This window comes from Neophocaena asiaeorientalis, unplaced genomic scaffold (genome assembly GCF_003031525.2).
Source record: "Neophocaena asiaeorientalis asiaeorientalis breed wild unplaced genomic scaffold, Neophocaena_asiaeorientalis_V1.1 scaffold145, whole genome shotgun sequence".
Taxonomy (NCBI): Eukaryota; Metazoa; Chordata; class Mammalia; order Artiodactyla; family Phocoenidae; genus Neophocaena; species Neophocaena asiaeorientalis.
In genome coordinates, this window is record NW_020172629.1 from 131593 (window position 1) to 151035 (window position 19443).

At 39.7% G+C, this 19443-nt stretch overlaps 1 protein-coding gene across 15 annotated transcripts in view; it reads right to left on the bottom strand.

The window, feature by feature from the left end:
* KMT2C (lysine methyltransferase 2C) overlaps positions 1 to 19443 on the bottom strand; it is a 206933-nt gene that overhangs the window by 30944 nt on the left and 156546 nt on the right. For all 15 annotated transcript variants that reach the window (XR_003002445.1, XM_024739165.1, XM_024739164.1 and 12 more), the window contains 10 exons: positions 18861 to 18993; positions 18412 to 18626; positions 16687 to 16760; positions 15358 to 15540; positions 12734 to 14626; positions 11991 to 12283; positions 8152 to 9974; positions 6937 to 7048; positions 2681 to 2759; positions 1055 to 1118 (listed from right to left, as the gene is read on the bottom strand). Coding sequence is in view for 14 of the 15 variants with exons in the window: in XM_024739165.1 (XP_024594933.1) it covers positions 1055 to 1118; positions 2681 to 2759; positions 6937 to 7048; positions 8152 to 9974; positions 11991 to 12283; positions 12734 to 14626; positions 15358 to 15540; positions 16687 to 16760; positions 18412 to 18626; positions 18861 to 18993 (4869 nt within the window). In the remaining variant the exon portion in view is untranslated. The remainder of the gene's footprint in view (positions 1 to 1054; positions 1119 to 2680; positions 2760 to 6936; positions 7049 to 8151; positions 9975 to 11990; positions 12284 to 12733; positions 14627 to 15357; positions 15541 to 16686; positions 16761 to 18411; positions 18627 to 18860; positions 18994 to 19443) is intronic.

The window sequence follows — 19443 nt, forward strand, 5'->3', positions numbered from 1 at the left end:
CACTTTACTTCACTGATGCCAAGTTCAAAAAAAAAAAAAGTCACCTTATGGTTGTGAAATTCAGAATATACCTTTTTGACTCACTTTAAGACAAAGAAATAAATAAATACAATTCCAAGAAGGACATTAGCTGAAAAATTACATCAATGATAACAGAATATTGTCATACAATAAGAATCCAACCAAAGCCAATGGGCGCAATAAAGCCAGAAAAAGCCAGTTGGTTACAGTTGTTTACTTGTTTTTAATGCGAATATGTATGCAAATTATAATAATTAGTGCAGGGGTAATTTCAAAAGGTCAGACTTTGGGTTTGTTCTTAAACCCAGAAGTTCCAGTACATGTATGAACTTGAAATCTAGTCTACCAAATTTGAAGGGCATTTTTCAGAACAGGCTTTTTCACAAGATTTCAGAAGTTCTGCTTCTGGTAGAATGAGACCTACCGCAAGGAAAGCCTTTCTGGTTTCTGGAACCAGGAGAGCAGAGGTGAGCAAAATGAAAAATAATGGTGAAAAAAAAGTTAGCTAAACAGTCTGAAGATTTCAGAAAGGTTCAGTTTGGGGAGAACTTTAAACGCTATCCTGAACCACCTTGGGACCCCTGAAAGTAACTAGAAAGGATCAATGGCATCCTGCATCCCTGACTTCACACCATGCTGCTAACCCAGCTTATCTTTCCCTTTGTTGTTCCCATTTAGTGTCCTTGTCACTTAGGCAGACAGTCATTAGAAAAGAAGTGGTTTAATTCTACAGATTGTAAAGTGCCCAATCTACATACAAAAAATAGCAGCAACACTGAAGAGAACGGGGAAGATGATCTTTCTGTATTAAAATATTTATCTCTAACCATAATTATTCATGCACGGAAAAAAAGGAATGAAATACATGCCTTGAGGAAAAGATGCCGGATAGGGCAGTGATGTTTAATAAAAGATGAGGGCACTTCGACTTAAAATAACATACCTAAACTAACTCCAAGATTTTAAAAGAACACAAATATAGTGCAAACAAGCAATCCCCAGAGAACAGGTAACTAATTAGATTTATACTTACTGACAAAGCCTGGACCAAAATTTGGAGGATTAGGCCTAGAAATCTGATGTGTTATACTGCCATCCTAAAATAAGTAAAATTTACAAATAGGTTTATTCCACATTTCAGTTCAAGGGGAAAAAAACTTTTAAAAAATGAAATAGAAAAAAAGAAATGGAAAGGGAAAAGAACTTTAATTTCTTACGACATCTTTAAAACTTTCATTTTGATAAAAAGTAGAATGAATTTTATGGTGACAACCTAATTTCTGAACATTTTAAACTATCTCTGAACTGCTATATTTGCTAGATTTCAGTTGAAAAACAAATATGTTTGAAGGGGTTATTCATCAGAAATATAATAGTAGGGCAAATCAAATAGTGTATTATACTTAGCTAAAGATCCATGTAAAACCCCACTTTTTGATGAAATCTACCTGGTTTCTTCTGCAACTAAGACTGAAACATGGGTTCCAGATTTACTAAATTCCACTCCACAACACAAAGTTATTTATGAACAAAAACCAACATCTCTAACAGACACAAATAATAAAACAAATATATACTAGTTAAAAATGTTACTCTTATTTTCTCATTAAATGTCTTATATCTTCCAGGGAGACCAAATAGTTATCCTCTCACAATTCCCTGGCAACAGCCTGATAAACAGAATTAACTTTGAAAAAGCCTTTACTGAGTTGTCACAAATTCTGTTAGGTATGAGCTGTATATAAGGTAATGACTAAAAATGATACCAGCACCCAGAATACACTACATGTAAACCATATAATACTGCAAAGCAGGTGGTGTAACATTTAACAGATCAGGAATCAGAAGTTTAAAAATTTGCCCAAAGTTGCACAATAAACTCATAGTGGAACTCAGATTATTTTAAAACTCAGCTATGAAGCCTATGCTTTTCCATTGTGTCAGATGGTCTCTCTTTTTTAATCAAAAGAATATAACTATCAGCATAATAAACCTGAAGCGTTAACTGGCAGGGCGAAAAAGAAAGCGCCAGAAAGACATAAAGAAAATAGGCAGCTTCTCTCTCTCTTCCCCCCACCCTGGCAGATACTTGAGAAAAAAAAAGAAGAAAACACAATATGAAATGAGCAGTTCTACTTTCCTGGATATTGCTTGACACTAAATATTTAAATATTTACACTTTTTAAAGCTGATTATTGTGAACAGTAAATATTTCAAAAACTAAATTATTCCAAGGAATAAACTGTAGAACATGACTATCTGTATCTAAATAAAATGATTATAATCATTATTTTCTACATTTTAGAGCAGTTTTACATTTAAATGTAATGAATGAATTCTAAAATGCAGGACATGAAAATATCTCTGTGGGGTTGAAAGTAAATAAAAGCAAACCCACAAACCCTAAGCATTTGGCTTCCCTCCAAGTGACCTTCTACCCTTAAAAATGTAGATCCTTTTCAGAAATTGTCAATTTTTAAACTCTGCCTTTCCCTTAAAAAATAATAAAATGTCTTTATTTCTGCTGAGCTGATAATATTGGTACATCCTGGCAGTGTTCTAGGACTTCTACTATTTTTGGAAGAGGCCTCACCATAAAGAATAGCGAGAGACACAGGAAAACGTGCATTCTTAAGTGACTAGTTACAAGCAGCAGTACCTGAGTAACTGCCTGTGGAAGGAGAGTCTGGCCATCACCAGTCTGTGTTCCAGTCACCGACTGGCCCATAAAGGGGAACCTGTGAAAAGGAAGTACTAAGCATCAAATGAGAAGCATTTGGAACTAACATTATTTTTAAGTGCTTAACAATTTTCTCTTCCAGGGAAGAAAGAGTAATGGCAGTGTCTTCCTCATCAAAAACATTTACTAAAGCCCTGTTTTTTTTTGTTTTTGTTTTTTTTTTTTTTGCCTTTTCATTCTCTTTTTTTTTTTTTTAACATCTTTATTGGGGTATAATTGCTTTACAAAAAGCCCTGTTTTTTGTGTCCCAACCTCACTACACAATTCTGTGAAGTGTGGATTCTTACTACCCTCATTTTAGTTTTGATGAAAAGGAAGATTCAGAGAGATTAAGTAACTTTCCCCACAGTGATGAGTGGGGCAGCGATGTCAATGAGGCTGTTCCAGAGGTTCCACGCTGTTTTATGTCTCATTATACCTTAAAATTAACTCAAGCCTTTTAGATGAAAAATATAATGAAGACAATTTTCTTAGAATTTATGTACTAAAACTATTTATTCCAATCTTTATTTTAAAATAGTTGGGGGCTTCCCTGGTGGCACAGTGGTTGAGAGTCCGCCTGCCGATGCAGGCGACGCGGGTTCGTGCCCCGGTCCGGGAAGATCCCACATGCCGCGGAGCGGCTGGGCCCGTGAGCCATGGCCACTAAGCCTGCGCGTCCGGAGCCTGTGCTCCGCAATGGGAGAGGCCACAACAGTGAGAGGCCCGCAAAAAAAAAAAAAAAAAAAAAAAAAACAAAACAAAACTTGGTAGCTTATAAAAACTTTTTGCATCCTAAAACAAAAGATGTATCTTAATTCAGAAGTTTCATACATTTTTTTAAACATCTTTATTGGAGTATAATTGCTTTACAATGGTGTGTTAGTTTCTGCTTTATAACAAAGTGAATCAGTTATACATAATACATATGTTCCCATATCTCTTCCCTCTTGCATCTCCCTCCCTCTCACCCTCCCTATCCCACCCATCTAGGTGGTCACAAAGCACCGAGCTGATCTCCCTGCGCTATGCTGCTGCTTCCCACTAGCTATCTACCTTATGTTTGGTAGCATATATATGTCTATGCCTCTCTCTCGCTTTGTCACAGCTTACCCTTCTCCCCCCCACATCCTCATCATACATTTTTAAAAATGGATGGCTAGTGGGAAGCTGCTGCACAGCACAGGGAGATCAGCTCGGTGCTTTGTGACCACCTGGAGGGGTGGGATAGGGAGGGTGGGAGGGAGGCTCAAGAGGGAGGGCATATGGGGATATATGTATGCATATGGCCGATTCACTCTGCTGTACAGCAGAAACTAATACAACACTGTAAATAAAGCATTTATACTCCAATAAAGATGTGAAAAAAATTAATTAATTAAAAAGAAAAAAGTTTCATACATTTTTATATCAAAATGTTAAAGCAAACCAAAACCTGGTCACTGACCAAGAGAAAGTCTATATGGTTCAAAATAACTGGCAAAACGTTACTTACTCTAATTAAATACTTCACAGAAACATTACTGCTTTGATGAAAACACTACCCCTAGAATTACCAAATGCATCAACATAACAAGATTATATTTTGCAAATTATTTATCAAACACTGTACCTTAATATCTGAGTACTATCGTAATTTGGAACATATGCTTTTTAATTTTTTTACTCAGCTTTTTGATTCATCTGTTACCCCCTGGCTCCACTACAGCCCTGGTGTGGAATAATCTCATAATCCCAAAAGCACTCACTGGCTATCACCCTCAGTCAACTTATGACACCACTTGAAGGAAGGACCATCACCTCTACTTCTTCGAAGTGCTCAGCAGAAGGGCTAACAACACACCTGACGACTAACAGATCAGTGTACCTGAGTGATATACACATGATGCTGAAGGCGCAGGGGTTCTGATTCTCAGGTCCATATTTTAAAGTACGTATAGAATTAAATTTAGCATTTCCTCCTATTTTGACTATGCTCAGCAAACTACAATATTATCAGCAGTACTGTGACTTTGCACCAATAGAACTCACACTATTTTCATAGCAAAAGTTGTTGCACATACCTAATAGGTCATTTAAGTTCATCACTATTTTGAAATTATGGTAGTTATCAGACTTACTGCCAAATTTATTAATGCATTAGAGAAGCACCATATGCTGTAACTTTTATATTTAAGTTAACTATATTTCAAATATAATTGATTTCCTCTGTAAAACCAATGTTTTTAGTTTTGCATTAAAATATTCTGAGGAGTTCAGGCTTCAGTGGGATGTCAAAAAAGTTCAAGACATAAAAAAGTTAAGAAGCCCTGTGACACAGAAATAGTGTTAATACACATTGTGCAATAATGAAAATCAGGACTTCCCTGCTGGTGCAGTGGTTGAGAATCCACCTGCCAGTGCACGGGACACAGGTTCAAGCCCTGGTCCAGGAAGATCTCACATGCCGCGGAGCAACTAAGCCTGTGTGCCACAACTACTGAGTCTGCGCTCTAGAGCCCACAAGCCACAACTACTGAAGCCCGCACGCCTAGAGCCTGTGCTCTGCAACAAGAGAAGCCACCGCAATGAGAAGCCCGTGCACTGCAACCAAGAGTAGCCCCCGCTTGCCACAGCTAGAGAAAGCCCGTGTGCAGCAACGAAGACCCAATGCAGCCAAAACTAAATAATAATTTTTTTTAAAAAACTGAGGAGCCTTCTAGAATAAGCTCTCACTGCCAAGAATGGTCAATTTGAACATCGCTAAGGTCAACAGCTGCAACAGACTAAGAAACACATCAAACGTATTTTAATAAAATAATGAAAATCATTAGAAACTACAATCTCTTCTTTGATCTCAACAATGCTTCTTGGAATTCCCTGGTGGTGCAGTGGTTAAGAATCCAACTGCCAATGCAGGGGACACGGGTTCCATCCCTGGTCCGGGAAGATCCCACATGCTGCAGAGCAGCTAAGCCCGTGCGCCACAACTACTGAGCCTGCGCTCTAGGGCCCGTGAGCCACAACTATTGAGCCCACGTGCCACAGCTACTGAAGCCTGTGCGCCTAGAGCCTGTGCTCCGCAACAAGAGAAGCCACTGCAATGAGAAGCCTGCGCACCGCAACGAAGAGTAGCCCCTGCTCGTCGCAACTAGAGAAAGCCCGTGCGCAGCAACAAAGACCTGACGCAGCCAAAAATAAATAAATTAATTTAAAAAACAAAAACAAACAAAAAAAATGCTTCTTAACCATTTCCAAAGTATCTCAACAAAGCACCTTTAAGGATTCCCAATTTACTTGAAAGATCATGTTTATCATAAATTCATGTAGATTTCATATTCAATTCCATAATCATCCACATTCAACAAGATAATTAAGCTAAATTGAGGCTCTATGCCTACTCTATTGAAAGAGGTTCTCAAACAGCAATATGCATAAGAATTGCCCATGGTGCTCACTAAAACTACAGACATACAAGCACCATCTCCAGATATTCTGATTCAGTAGGTTTGTGGTTAAGTAAATGAACCTGCATTTTTTTAAAAAAACTACCACATAATTCTGATGATGGTCCATGAGCAAAACTTAAGAAACACTACCTGTGGTTATTTAATACCCCTTAGGGGGTGTAAATACCTAATTTCAGAAATCCAGATACTCAAATAACTCATAATCTTCTCTAATGTATAATTTTCCATTTTTTCTGCTAATAGTGAAAAGGCTTATAAAGTTTCCAAATGCTAACTTTCAAATGTCCTATGATGGAATAAAAAATAGTCCCAGGCCGAAATAAACTACCTTTTGTTCTCAGCACAGAACAGTTTACTTTCTGTTTTCCTGCTTATCCTCTCATCCTCACCTATTCAGGATGAAGCAACTCTGTCCCATGCAGCTTCTGGGTAGCATTAACTATTCTAAAGGTATGCAAATAGGCATACACTTCAATACTTTGGATTTCCTGCTTAATCAAGTCAATCTTTCAAACCATTCTATGATGTTTTATTATGTTTACCCTGAAACGAATGGAAATTTAACCTTTACATTTGTACAGCATTTTGCATTTGATCATATTCAGCTGACATCACAACCAACTGAAAGAGTTATTGTTCATATTCCTAGAATACAAGTTTTGAGTTACTATACGCTCCTTCTAGTAACCAGTAATAATTGCATGCACCTCTTGATGCACAGTAAGAATGAGAAACATCTTCACCTACCTGTTCATAACCATCGGTGGCATGCCCATATTGTTTTGTGCCATTACTTTATTTATGCCTTTAAGGGCCACCATTTTGGCTTTCATTATAGGATCTGTAATTGCATCAAAATCTAAAGGAGAAATATATTTTAAAGTTACTTATTTCATAGTATTTGGTTCAAGTGACACTAAAAGGTAACATAACTATCACAGACATTATGTAACTTACAGACTCTTATTCCTTATTATTTAATCACCACTCTTGTAGGTCCTATACCAGGTAAGGAAGGAATTACGAGATGGCAAGAACCTCATTCTGAACTTAACCCCATCTAAGTGATCCACACTTTTAATACGTTAGCACTGCAAGAATCAACACAAGGTGCTTGTCAAATGTAAGAGAGGTTATACCAGTCATCTAAAGCAATGCAATTCCTTTCACCCAAACTTTCACAATTCCAAGCAGAATTGCTTCTTCAGTCATGTTCCATCATGAGTGAGAATTTGCAGTTATTACCAATACTAAGGAATTCCACTAAATTGGTTATTACTCTTTACGAGAAAAATGTATCAATTCCTTACAAGAAACATAGGCTACTGACAAAAGACCTCTTTGCATATAAATAAAAAAGAAATGGACCAATATGACGGAATTGGTAATGGACGAAGGACAGAAGGTCAGTTTTACTGTTTAGAAGAAAGCATTCCTTGGACATGTGTCCTTTGATTGCTAATTCTTTCTCTTAGAGGCACTCAGGTATTTTTACTGCATTGCTGTTCTATTGGGGCGGGGGGCGTTCCCCAAATTAGTAAGCTATTGGAAGTTAAAGAGCTTCATATAACAACAACAAAAAAATGCCAAGCATTCACTGTGCATAATAGGACAGTAAGAAGTTTACTCCTAGCAGAGTTGCTTTAAATTCACCTTTCAGTGACTCTGAAAATACATGGTAATAATGGTTAGAAGTCAGGAACTAAAAAGGATTTATTTCTATTAAACAATCCCATAAAAGACAGACTTGAGAAAGTCTGAAACTCAGAGTTTTGAATCTCTTGATGTACCTGGGAGGAATCTAAAACTCTTAATCACGTTCATTTCAAAGCTGAAGGAGGAACAGAAATACAGCCCTCAGTGCTCTAGTCCTCATGTAATTTAATACACAAATCTTGTAAGCATACTACATCCCACCCCATGTCCACAGTAATTATTTCTGAAACTCCGAGGAATTCCTACCGATATTAGGGAAGAACGGTTCAGACCGCTGACGGATCATGGCTTGCATCTGTCTCTGCTGTTGCTGTTCTTGTCTCTCTTGATCCAAAAGGTCCTGCAGAAGTAGAGGCTGCTCCTCCAGAAGGAGGGGCCTCTCTCTATTCTGCTGGGCGGCCGTCTGAGGGACCATCAGCTGCTGGGGCCCAGACATGCCACTGGCAGCAGACTGACTTGTCAGAGGTACAGTCTGATTCACAGGCTTTCCTGTTCCAAAACTGCGATGCACTGTTGGCTGACCCTGAATGAATCCTGGACTCACCTGCACACCCTGAGGGAAAGTATGGTTTAATCTAGGGACTACTGTCACATTAGAATTCAAGGTATTATCCAAAGCATGACCAGGCGGTGTCATTAGAGGGGGAGGCAAACTTGACACATGACTGGACGGTGAGGCCGGCAAAGTTGGTGGTGGAGACCCCAATGGCCTAACGTCTGAATTATCAGATTTTTCATTAGCAAGTAAACTTGAGAGAACTGGAGTTGATCCAGGTATGCTGCAAGAGTTTATCACACCTTCAGCAGGCAGCTGAGTGGACCCACGAACACCTGTGTTGGAGCCAGCCGTTTCTCGATTAGTTCTTTTCTCAAGTAGATCTGCATCACAGGACTGCAAAGAAGCTTGTTCCCCATCATTCCCATCTGTATGAGCAGGGGCCTGTGGGCAGGGAGCGTCAACGGTATCTTTACCCTCGTCACTTTTCTCACTTTCACATTTGCTTTCCCCTTTAGAATCTGGGGACAGTACTTCTGTTTTAATCTCGCTGCTGACAGTGGATTTTTTCCAAGGAGAATGTTTATCAGAAGGAACCATACTTTTGTCATCTTGCTCCTTTTTCGGGGGTTCAACAGATACACACTGATTATCTAACTTATCATCAATTGGAACATTAAGGTCCAGTTCCTCGTTAAACATGCTTTTCTTATCTCCCAGGTCAAGTTCTGGATCTGTATATGCAATGATATCAAATTCTCCTGACCTTAAGAGGTCATCCAGGTTGGGGTCATTAGTTTCCAAATTACCTAAAGTATCCAACTCATCTCCCTTGCCATCCTCGGTATCGAGATTTAAATTTTCAAGATCTTCATCATCTAAGTCTTTGACTTCAACCCCCTCGAGGTCTTTAACATCTAGTTCTTTGACAGATGGGTCATCAGAATCAAGCTTTTCTTCGAGACCACCAGAAGACTGGGTGGTTATCTGCAAATTATCAGATGTTGTTTCAGCTGGTGTAGATGTTGACAAAGGGGCCTCCGAAAACTCACCACCTAAGGGGTGGCTCAGAGACCTCATGACCATAGAAGATGAATGGACAGGGTGGCTTTGCTCTTGCTGAGATGGTGGCACTTGTTCCAAATTTGGATGCACAGGCAGCTGATGAGGGAGACCTTGGGAAGGTCGTCTCATGGGGTCTGTGTGCCTAGGGCCTGGAAAGTCTGGCCGGGGAATGAAGTTCCCATGCCTTGGATGAGAAGGTGCCTCTATAAGGTTGCCAGGAGAAGCAGGGAAGGGCATCCGAGGCCTCCCATCAGGGGTCCTGTGCCTCAATTCAATGAACGCTTGGCCCAGTATGTTGTGCTGCTGGACTGACGGGCCCTGTGGTGGAAAATGTGGAGGAAGTCCACCTGGATTATTCGTTTGTGAGTTATTTAAAGGCCTGGGCATATCTACAGACATAGATCTTCTCAGCTGTGGAGGAACTCCAGATCCTTGTATTTGTTGAGGAGGTACAAGGAAGCGTTCCTGACTTGACAAGGTACCGTGACTACCTCCTGGAAATCCAAATCTAAAAGAAGACATTAAAAAAGCATATAGTCAATATAAAGTATTATTCTGAATTGAGTTAGGCTGATAAAAAGGAAAAGTTTTAGATTAAACGCAGATACAAAATTAATGTTGCCAAATACAATGACGTAGCAAAAAGAAAATAATCACCATTAGCAGCTACTTATAAAGTATCTATATGCAAGTAAATATTTGCCAAGTACCCTATAATAAATACCATATCCGAGCTCTAAAGGCATATGATCTAACAGATAACATAGACAAAGACAAAGCAAAGCCACCAAGCACATGGAATCAGATGCTTAGAAAACAGCATATACTATTAGAGTTGCAAAGGAGTCCATTTCTTTTTTCTGTATTTAGGGAGGCTATGATATGGAGGAAGCTGATTTGGGGGAATGCTTGAATGAAGGTAGGAGGTCTAATGAATTGTACTAGAGAGACTTTATAGGCCTCTGCAGATGAGAAGACAAAGGCATGATAACTGGACAGGTTAACCTATTATTTGCTAGAAATGAATGAGGACCGGGGGTAGTAAGACAAAGAATGATAGGCATTATCTGCAAAGATTCAGTAAGTGAATAAATTATACAAATTGTACCTCATTCTAGAAAAAACTAAAGGCAATTTACAAATAAATACAAAACAGAGCAACAGAGAAAAACCTGCAAGCAAGATTACTCTACCCAGCAAGAATCTCATTCAGGTTTGATGGAGAAATTAAAACCTTTACAGACAAGCAAAAGCTGAGAGAGTTCAGCACCACCAAACCAGCTTTACAACAAATGCTAAAGGAACGTCTCTAGGCAAGAAACACAAGAGAAGGAAAAGACCTACAATAATAAACCCAAAACAATTAAGAAAATGGGAATGCACTTCCAAACGTAAGGTAGATAGCTAGTGGGAAGCAGCCGCATAGCACAGGGAGATCAGCTCGGTGCTCTGTGACCGCCTGGAGGGGTGGCATAGGGAGGGTGGGAGGGAGGGAGACGCAAGAGGGAAGAGATATGGGAACATATGTATATGTATAACTGATTCACTTTGTTATAAAGCAGAAACAAAGAAACAAAAAAAACATAGCAGACTGGGTGTGTCTGACAATCTTTAAAAATCCTACCAGGATTACCACAAAAAATCTGAAGATTGACTCCAAAATTCCAAACTTTTTGTTTCTAAAAGTATTTCCTTTGGAATTTAATTTGCTTACAATAATAAAATTGTAAAGTAATTTTTTTCCAAAAAAAAAAATATCAACAGGCAAAAGGAGAAAGAGAAAAGGAAAACAAGGGTAAGCCTTTAACATGGAGGTAGGTATTAGACTAAAAACTGTACCTGATAAAACGAAAAGCATATGTTAAGGAAATATTGTTATGTTATAATATAATACCTTATTATAACTCAGGCTTACATTTGGCTTTGATTGTTCTACTAGCCACTTCAAAGATGGAAACCACTCATCACAAAAAATTCCTACAGGAAAACATCCTTTCAATTTCGAAATTTCCACAAATATTTACCATGTAAATTAAAATTAAAAATCTAAGGAGAGAATAATTCTCACTCATCACATCACAGGAGGCTTTGAAGGAATACGGCAGTTACATTTTAAAGGTTTGACTGGTAGGATAAACTACATCGCTGTGGCTGTGACGTAAGGCTAGTACAGTCAATATTTAATAACAAAGGGAGTGCTTTTACACTCTGTTGAGTACTGAGGGGTTTAAAGAAAAACCCACGACCTCTCATTAGTGAAAAATAATGTTGATCATATCTCAAAGGGATCAAAAAGTAAAAAACAGCATAAACTTCTTGATTAAGAATAATTTCAAAGAATATATATATATACACACATATATATATATAAGACACTGAATCCCTTTGCTGTACACGTGAAACTAACACAACATTGTAAATTAACTATACTACAATTAAAAAATGGTCCGAAACAAAATAATTTCAGTCGTGCATATTCCCTTCTATTAGCTATTTAAATCTGTCATGAAACAAAACACATTACCTAAATCCATGAGGTCTCATCCCCATACCAGTAACATCAGGAGTACAGGGTGCACGCGGGTCTTTTGGGAAAGCAGCATATCTAGGTCCTAGAGGAGGGCCAATGGAGGACCCGATGCTCCCAGGATAGGGCGGGGGAGGCCTAGTAAAAGCCTGGCTGGCACTCTCCGGCTGCCAGTGCTGCAGGGGCCCCGGATGAGGCACTGCTCCTGGGGCCTGTGACCCTTTCTCCTGTCGACCTGCCAGCTTCTTCTGCTGTTGCTGCTGGAGGATGATTTCACGTAACTTCTGTCGCTGAACAGAAAGAAACAAAAAATGACCGGGACTTTTAAAAAAGTAATAGCTTTTTAAGTCTCAATGCTTCGGATACTTGACTATGGTAATGTTTAAAATACCGTAATATTTCAAAGTTTGATAAAACACTAGCTACACTTAAATATTCAATTGGTTATAAAAAATAAAGTGATGATTTCAGTCCTTTTCCTTGCCATACAACTATCACAAAACTGAACCTTTCATATTTAAGAATTCCCCTACCAACTCATGAAAACTGAAATTAGATAAAAGAATAAGCCCAATTCATCAGTGTTCATTTTATCAATTTCATTTTTCTTCTTCGCAGTATGACCAATTCTACAGAAAAGATTGACTTTAACAGCTGTACATAAATTACTCAATTTGATAAAATGAATAGCATTCTCAAATAATACATTTAAAACATCTGAGAACATTCAACCTGTTTACCTGTCTCAATTTCTCTGTATCTGCTTGAGACATGTTTACAGTGCTCTGTGTATCGGTGACTCCTGAGGTCGGCACAGGTCCGGGAAGCTGGGACACACCAGAGAACTGCTGGCCTTGAGAATTCATGGGTGAGCTGGAAGGTGCACTGAAGCTCCCCTCTGATCTAGGCCGTGGCTGATCAGCGACATCATGGGCAACCTGACTTGTTCCGAAAGAGTCAGACTGAGATCTCGGAGTCATGGGAGTCTGATCATAGGGGTCACGAGGGGCAGACGGGGAGACACGGCTAAAAGTGTCTGAAAGACCAGGTCCAGGTGGCCTGGGTGTTTGGGAACACGCATCAGGTGGCCTTACCAAAGGGCCAGGTAAGGCTGCTCCTCGATTTTGTGCTGCCTGCAGGAAAGGATCCTGATTTGGCATGAGGACTGGTCTTGTCATTGAGGACCTAGTAAAACCCTCTGAAATCCTTGGCCTCGGTATTGCTGGTGGTTGAGAGTAAGGAACAGAAATTCCAGGTCTCGGTGTTCCAGGAGGGTGAGCACGTGGGTCAGAACGTCTCTGATTAGCTGCAGATGTAACAAATAAGTCTGCTTGTGCAGACGGCCTTGGGGCTGCTGGCTGCTGACTATACGGACCGATGGTGGTGGGCCGGGGAGTTCCAGGAGGTTGAGAATAGGGGTCTGGATTGGAGCGAGATGTTCCTGGGGGCTGGGAATAGGAATCTACAATAGGACGTGGAGTTCCTGGAGGTTGGGAATATGGGTCCTGAGATGTTGGCCTTGATATGGTTCCAGGCTGGGGAAAAGCCCTTGAAGGATGAGCAAAAGATTCATTCATCGCTGGATGTGGGGTGACGGGAGGCTGGCTATATGGATCACTTGACTGGTTATGAGAAAAGTTATCTACAGGTCGTGGTGTCAAAGCCGGCCTTTCATAAGGGTCAACAGACAATCGCCTCGGTGCCTGTGACACTGATCCATAAGGGTCCTGGGAGGATGGGGGCGGCTGCATTGGAGCTTTAAAAGGTCCGGAACCACTATCAAGAGGTGCAGGTGTCAACAAGGGTCGAGCATATGGATCAGGTATCCGTTGTCTTTGAAACGCGTCTGCCCTAGGAGACGGTTTAGTAAAGTGTTCATTGGTTCCAGACGCTAGAGGACCTTTTGCAGTTTGTTCCGAAACTACAGGAGACCGGGGTAGGCCTAAGGGTTTGGGAAATGGATCTGTCATCACAGGCCTAGGTGTGTCTGGAGGCTTTGCATAGGGGTCACTACTTGCTGTGGAGGAAGAACATAAATCTCTGACTGGGGATGGCCTACTTGCTGTCGTCTCGCTCATCTGAGTGGGCCTAGATACGGACAGTAAAGGTGCACAGTTTTCCACCAGTGCAGAATTTCTTCTGGAAAAACCATGGCTCCCAGGAGGTGGTCTTGGGGTACCAACCATTTTCGCGTAAGGATCCGCTGGAGATGGAGGCCGGGAGTTAGAAGATCCAGGGGAAAACATCTGTGGGGAAGGCGGCTGAGAAGCCTGAGCCTGTGACAGACTCTCCGGGACGGAGATCCGGGAGGGCGCCGGAGGAGGGGGTGGAGCTTGCGGTTTTACAAACACGTCATCTGATGGCGCGGAAGTGGGGGTGCCGGGCAGCTGCTTTGCAAACAGGTCTTTATGGAAGGGCTGTGCAGGAGACGTACTTCCGTTGCCAGGCTGCGGGGTCAGGGGGCTCTGGGTCCGGCCACTCGGCGTGTCCGAGACAGGCTGCCCCAGAAGAGGCTGAGGGCCCAGCTGCTGCTGGTGCTGCTGCTGCTGCTGCTGCTGCTGCTCGTTCTTCACCTGCTCCAGCTTCTGGGTGGCTTCAATCTTAGCCTGCTGCTTACTTTTCTGCCGCATTTGCTGTTGGAATAGGAAAGAGAAAACAATCATACGGCCAAGGAAGAACAGAGCTGTCCCGGGGCAGGGGGGAACAGCAACAGGAAATTTATTCGTTTGATGTCGCCAGTTTCCAGATTGCTCCCCTACTGTAAATTCCTCAAGAGGAGAGACTATTATTCATCGCAGTATACCGAATGTCTACGGCAGCATATCGTTTATAATCTTTACTAAAACTTCCCCAAATCAACTTAAATATCTTTTACTGAGAAAGGAAAGTCTATTTTAAATCAAATTTTTATATTGTAGTAAGAACTATAACTGAAACTATATCATAAACAGCTCTTTTCTCAAAAAGCAAAAATTCAATTTTAAAAAGCAAATTCTTTTTTTAAAATTAATTAATTAATTTATCTTTTTCTTTTTGGCCGTGTTGGGTCTTCGTTGCTGGGCGGGCTTTCTCTGGTTGCGGCGAGCGGGGCCCACTCTTCATTGCGGTGCGCGGGCTTCTCATCGCGGTGGCTTCTCTTGTGGAGCACGGGCTCTAAGCAGGCGGGCTCAGTAGTTGTGGCTCGCAGGCTCTAGAGCGCAGTCTCAGTAGTTGTGGCACATGGGCTTAGTTGCTCCATGGTATGTGGAATCTTCCTGGACCAGGGCTCGAACCCATGTCCCCTGCATTGGCAGGCGGATTCTTAACCACTGCACCACTAGGGAAGTCCTAAAAAGCCAATTCTTAAAGAAACAGAAACACACACCTGTCTGAATTTCCATTCCTGTTCATGTTCCGATTCTCTTTGCTTTAGTGGATCTTTAAAAAGATCTGAATCAATACGAGAGCTGGGATCGATGCTATCTTGCTGTTGCTGCCTTTTCATGGAATCATTTGACATCTGTACTTTATTAATGCGTAAAGCAGCTCTGTTATCTCTGGCTTTTTGCTTTGAAAAAAGGAGAAGAAAATTATCTCCCAGTATATGTTAAAATTAAATAAAACTATGGCAAATTTTATCATACAAAAGCAAGAAAAAGTTGGGTTAAATAGTTGAAAAAAGTTGAAATATTAATCTTGAGAACTTACAGCCTCTTGTGTGAAAAGATCTGGACACTACCCCACTTTTCCCTTTCATAAGACATGTTTCAACTGAAGACATATTTCCATTTCTCTATTTGAACCAGGCTAGAGAACCTAGGTGTAATCTAATATTTTCAATCCTAATTTTTGTAACAGACTCTTCAAAAATGGAATGATTAATATCTCTCTCAATTTAGAGAAAAGGAAAATACCAAATCAATCCTCCAAATCTAAAATCTGGAACCTGAAGCTTAACGTTAAAAAAAGAAAAATCATTGAGAAATATTAAAAATATCCTGCCATTACCTCTGCCAGTCAAGGTAAAACAAAGCAAAGCATCATCAACACATCCCCCCACCAAAATTTTTTGCTTGATCCAAGCAGTCATTATCACTGACAGTATGTCTGCTGAAGATCAAAGTAGAAAATAAGTACATGTATTTTTCAAAACGGTAATGCAGATATAATATGCTTTCAAATGAAAGCAAGGATTTGGATCCAGTAGACAATCTTAATTTGGCTCTCTGGGAGAAAATAAGTCACCACCTGAACTGTGAATCTTATAAAATACCCTAATAATTCCTGGCCAAGTCCATGTTTCAAAAGCTGCTTAAAGGTGTCCAGGTATACCTCTTTCAAAATTCTCTACTAAACCTAATACAAAAAGAGCTTATTGTGGAAGAAACTGAGGCACATTAATGTGGCTGCAAAATGTAGTACTCTTTCGAAGAGATAAAACAATTTAAAAGTGAAATGAGTTAAACACGCTCCTAGGATAAGTGATCTCAATCTTCAACATACTGGTTCTATTAACCAGCTTATGAAAATGTCACCCTCTATATTAAGACATCATGAGTTAGGAAAACACTATAAAACAAAGCTGTTTATTAGTTGTACAAGTATTTAACATATGTTTTTTGGAATGGGAAATCTTTTTATGAACCTAAGACAATAATAATAAGATTCACGTATTGTGTCTGAAGGCATGATACATGTGAGTTTTTTTAAATACCACGTATGGTGCTCTTTCCTGTGAGCTTGCTTTTCTCCACAGCTTGGCAATCTGCTTTACTCTAGTAGTCCAGTCTGCAACAAAAGAACACAGTAGACACATTCACAGAACCACGGTAATGATGCATCTTAATCAAAAGGTTGATAGACTGCTGACAGTTGAACTTATTCTGCCCATATTTTCATAAATGATAGTCCTGTATTTAGTTCTTTGTATAGTATAAAGTTCCTGGCACACAGCAGACCAAACCTATTTCTGAATGGAGTGCTGCCTCATTAACAATCTCACCTGTGGAGTTGGGAAGTTTTTAAATCAAAGTTCTAAGCAGCCAAGATAAAGTTAAGCCAAACATAATAAATTCCCTCAACCATGTAAGATGCTACCAGGACCAAAAAGCTAAAAGTTTTGGAAAACATCTGTACTCAAGAGAATGCTATCAAGTTGACCAAAAGGAAGTAATCATTATTAAAAATAAGCATCTCATCAGCACTTGCGCACAACGAAGATAGGGAAAAGCAATGATTTCAAGCCACTTCTATGACATTCAGTGTCAGGACAGCACACAAAATGAAACGTGGGTGAGATCAACAGTTAGCAGTAAATGTAGAAATGCTTTTGTCCATATTTATAAACAGAAAGCTTCGAAATAGCCACTGAAAATGGAAATCAGCTGCAGACCAACAGCCTTAACATGGTATTTCATGAGGTTCTAGAATCACACAGTACATCTATTAAAGAAAATTACTTTAAAGAAAAGGAAACCTACAGCTCCAATCTAAGGACAATTTTTACACTGACACTAAGTGACTTAATAGAACCAGATATACTCATCTCTAAGCAGCAAATAAAAGTGCAGTTAAAACAAACAAACAAACAAACAAAAACCCCTGAAGAATGTGTATACTGCTTTAACAGACAGCCCTGCATTAAACCACTGACTTTTCTTGTTAGATAAGGTAGCATTTATTTCTATGAATAATAAATAAAGTACTACAAGGTGGCCAAACCAAAAAGGCCAAACCTAAAAAGACAGGGGTCATCCATAAAAAATCCACCTTTAAGTACTCCTCTAGTAATTTAAAAGAGCTATATGACAGCTGGGAAACTATTGCAAGACAAAGCTTAAGTGACCTTTTCAAATCCTAGTTTGTCTTGCAACATGAATTCAAGATACTAAATGAGCATTTGCTTACAAATATTCTGTAAGTGACATTAATCCAAATGTTTCATCCTCTTGCTAATGAGAATTTTCAAAAATGGTACCACTGTACCATCTGCTTTTTTCAAATGGGCTAGACAGTTGGGAAGAAGGGGAAATAATTCTGAGTTAGTTTCAATGTGAACAATACTTAGAATAGAGTCTGATTTAGCCTAACTTAATACTTCTGATTAAATGATAAGCTTTTTACTCTAGGAATTTTCTTGTACAATTACACATATAACACAACACTGACTTCCATGTATTTAAAAAGACTGCTAGGAGCTGCAATCACTTCATTAATTGAAATTAACTTCTGGGAAATATGCAAACCGGTACAGGGCTTAGGACTAAGAAAATGCAAGATGTTTCTAGATATCTAGGGAATCTTCACATTGTGCAGTCACACTAGATAAAAATTAATGGTGATACACAGGCTCTCTGTTATAGTGAGACAAGAACAAAAAAAGCCTGTGACGTGTGGGAAAGCTGGTCACATGTAAAGCAGTGATATATCCGTGACTTACCTGGGAATTCTTCCTTTAGGTTGGGGAAATTAATATTTGTGTAGAGAACTGGTGCTACCGTTGCCATTTCACCCAGGGCCTCCTCCTTCTCCCACTTGAGTGTACTTCTCTGGGCATTTGACATTGTATCATTTTCTCCTTCCATAGTGGGAGCCGATGATGTCCAAGAGCCGTTAGGGTCACTTGCCATTGGATTAAATGCTGGATTTTTATCCCTGGCAAAAAATAAACAACTTTACTTCATAAACATAAAATAACTTTCTAAGTACTATGGTCAAGTACAATTTCATTAAACCTATTATTACAAAATAGCTAAAATGTTTGATGATTTTTCACAAAGATCACAATGAGTGCAACACACTGACACTGTACACAATCCCTCAGACCAATAACCATTCACATCACAAAAAAGATTTACGCTTCCGTAGAAAGTGGAGGCTTTCAAATACCTGGCATCAGGGTAGGGGGGCTGTGCTACAGCAGGGAAGGTTCCCAGTCCACTTCCAGGAGGCAAAGAATTATGTGCGAGATGAGGACTGGGTCCGATAAGGCCATTCACGAGTGGCATCCGTGAAAAAACATCTTAAAAGAAGAGAGCAGCAATTTTTGCATATTATTAAAAACTAATTAAAAAGCGGCGGAAATATTTTTAAATAAAAATTCGTAACACTACTTAAAAGTAGGATTTCCCCCCCAATATTATACTGTAAAATATCGCTTAAAGAGTGACTAGGTTATAAAATTTTGAAATATGGACTCTATAATTCTGTTTACTTCATTATGGTATAATGGAAGTAGCATGTGTTTTGGAGTCTGACAGCCCTGAGCTTGAATCTTAATTGTGCTACTTGTTATAAGCAGAATCAATCACTGTTTCTATAAAATGAAGGTATTCTACAATGTAACTGGCATACTGTATGTGCAGTTTTCAGCACAGTGCCTGCTATGCAGTAAGTATGCAGTACATATGAGCTCTAAAAAAAGAATCAGGGCTTCTCTGGTGGCACAGTGGTTGGGAGTCCGCCTGCCGAT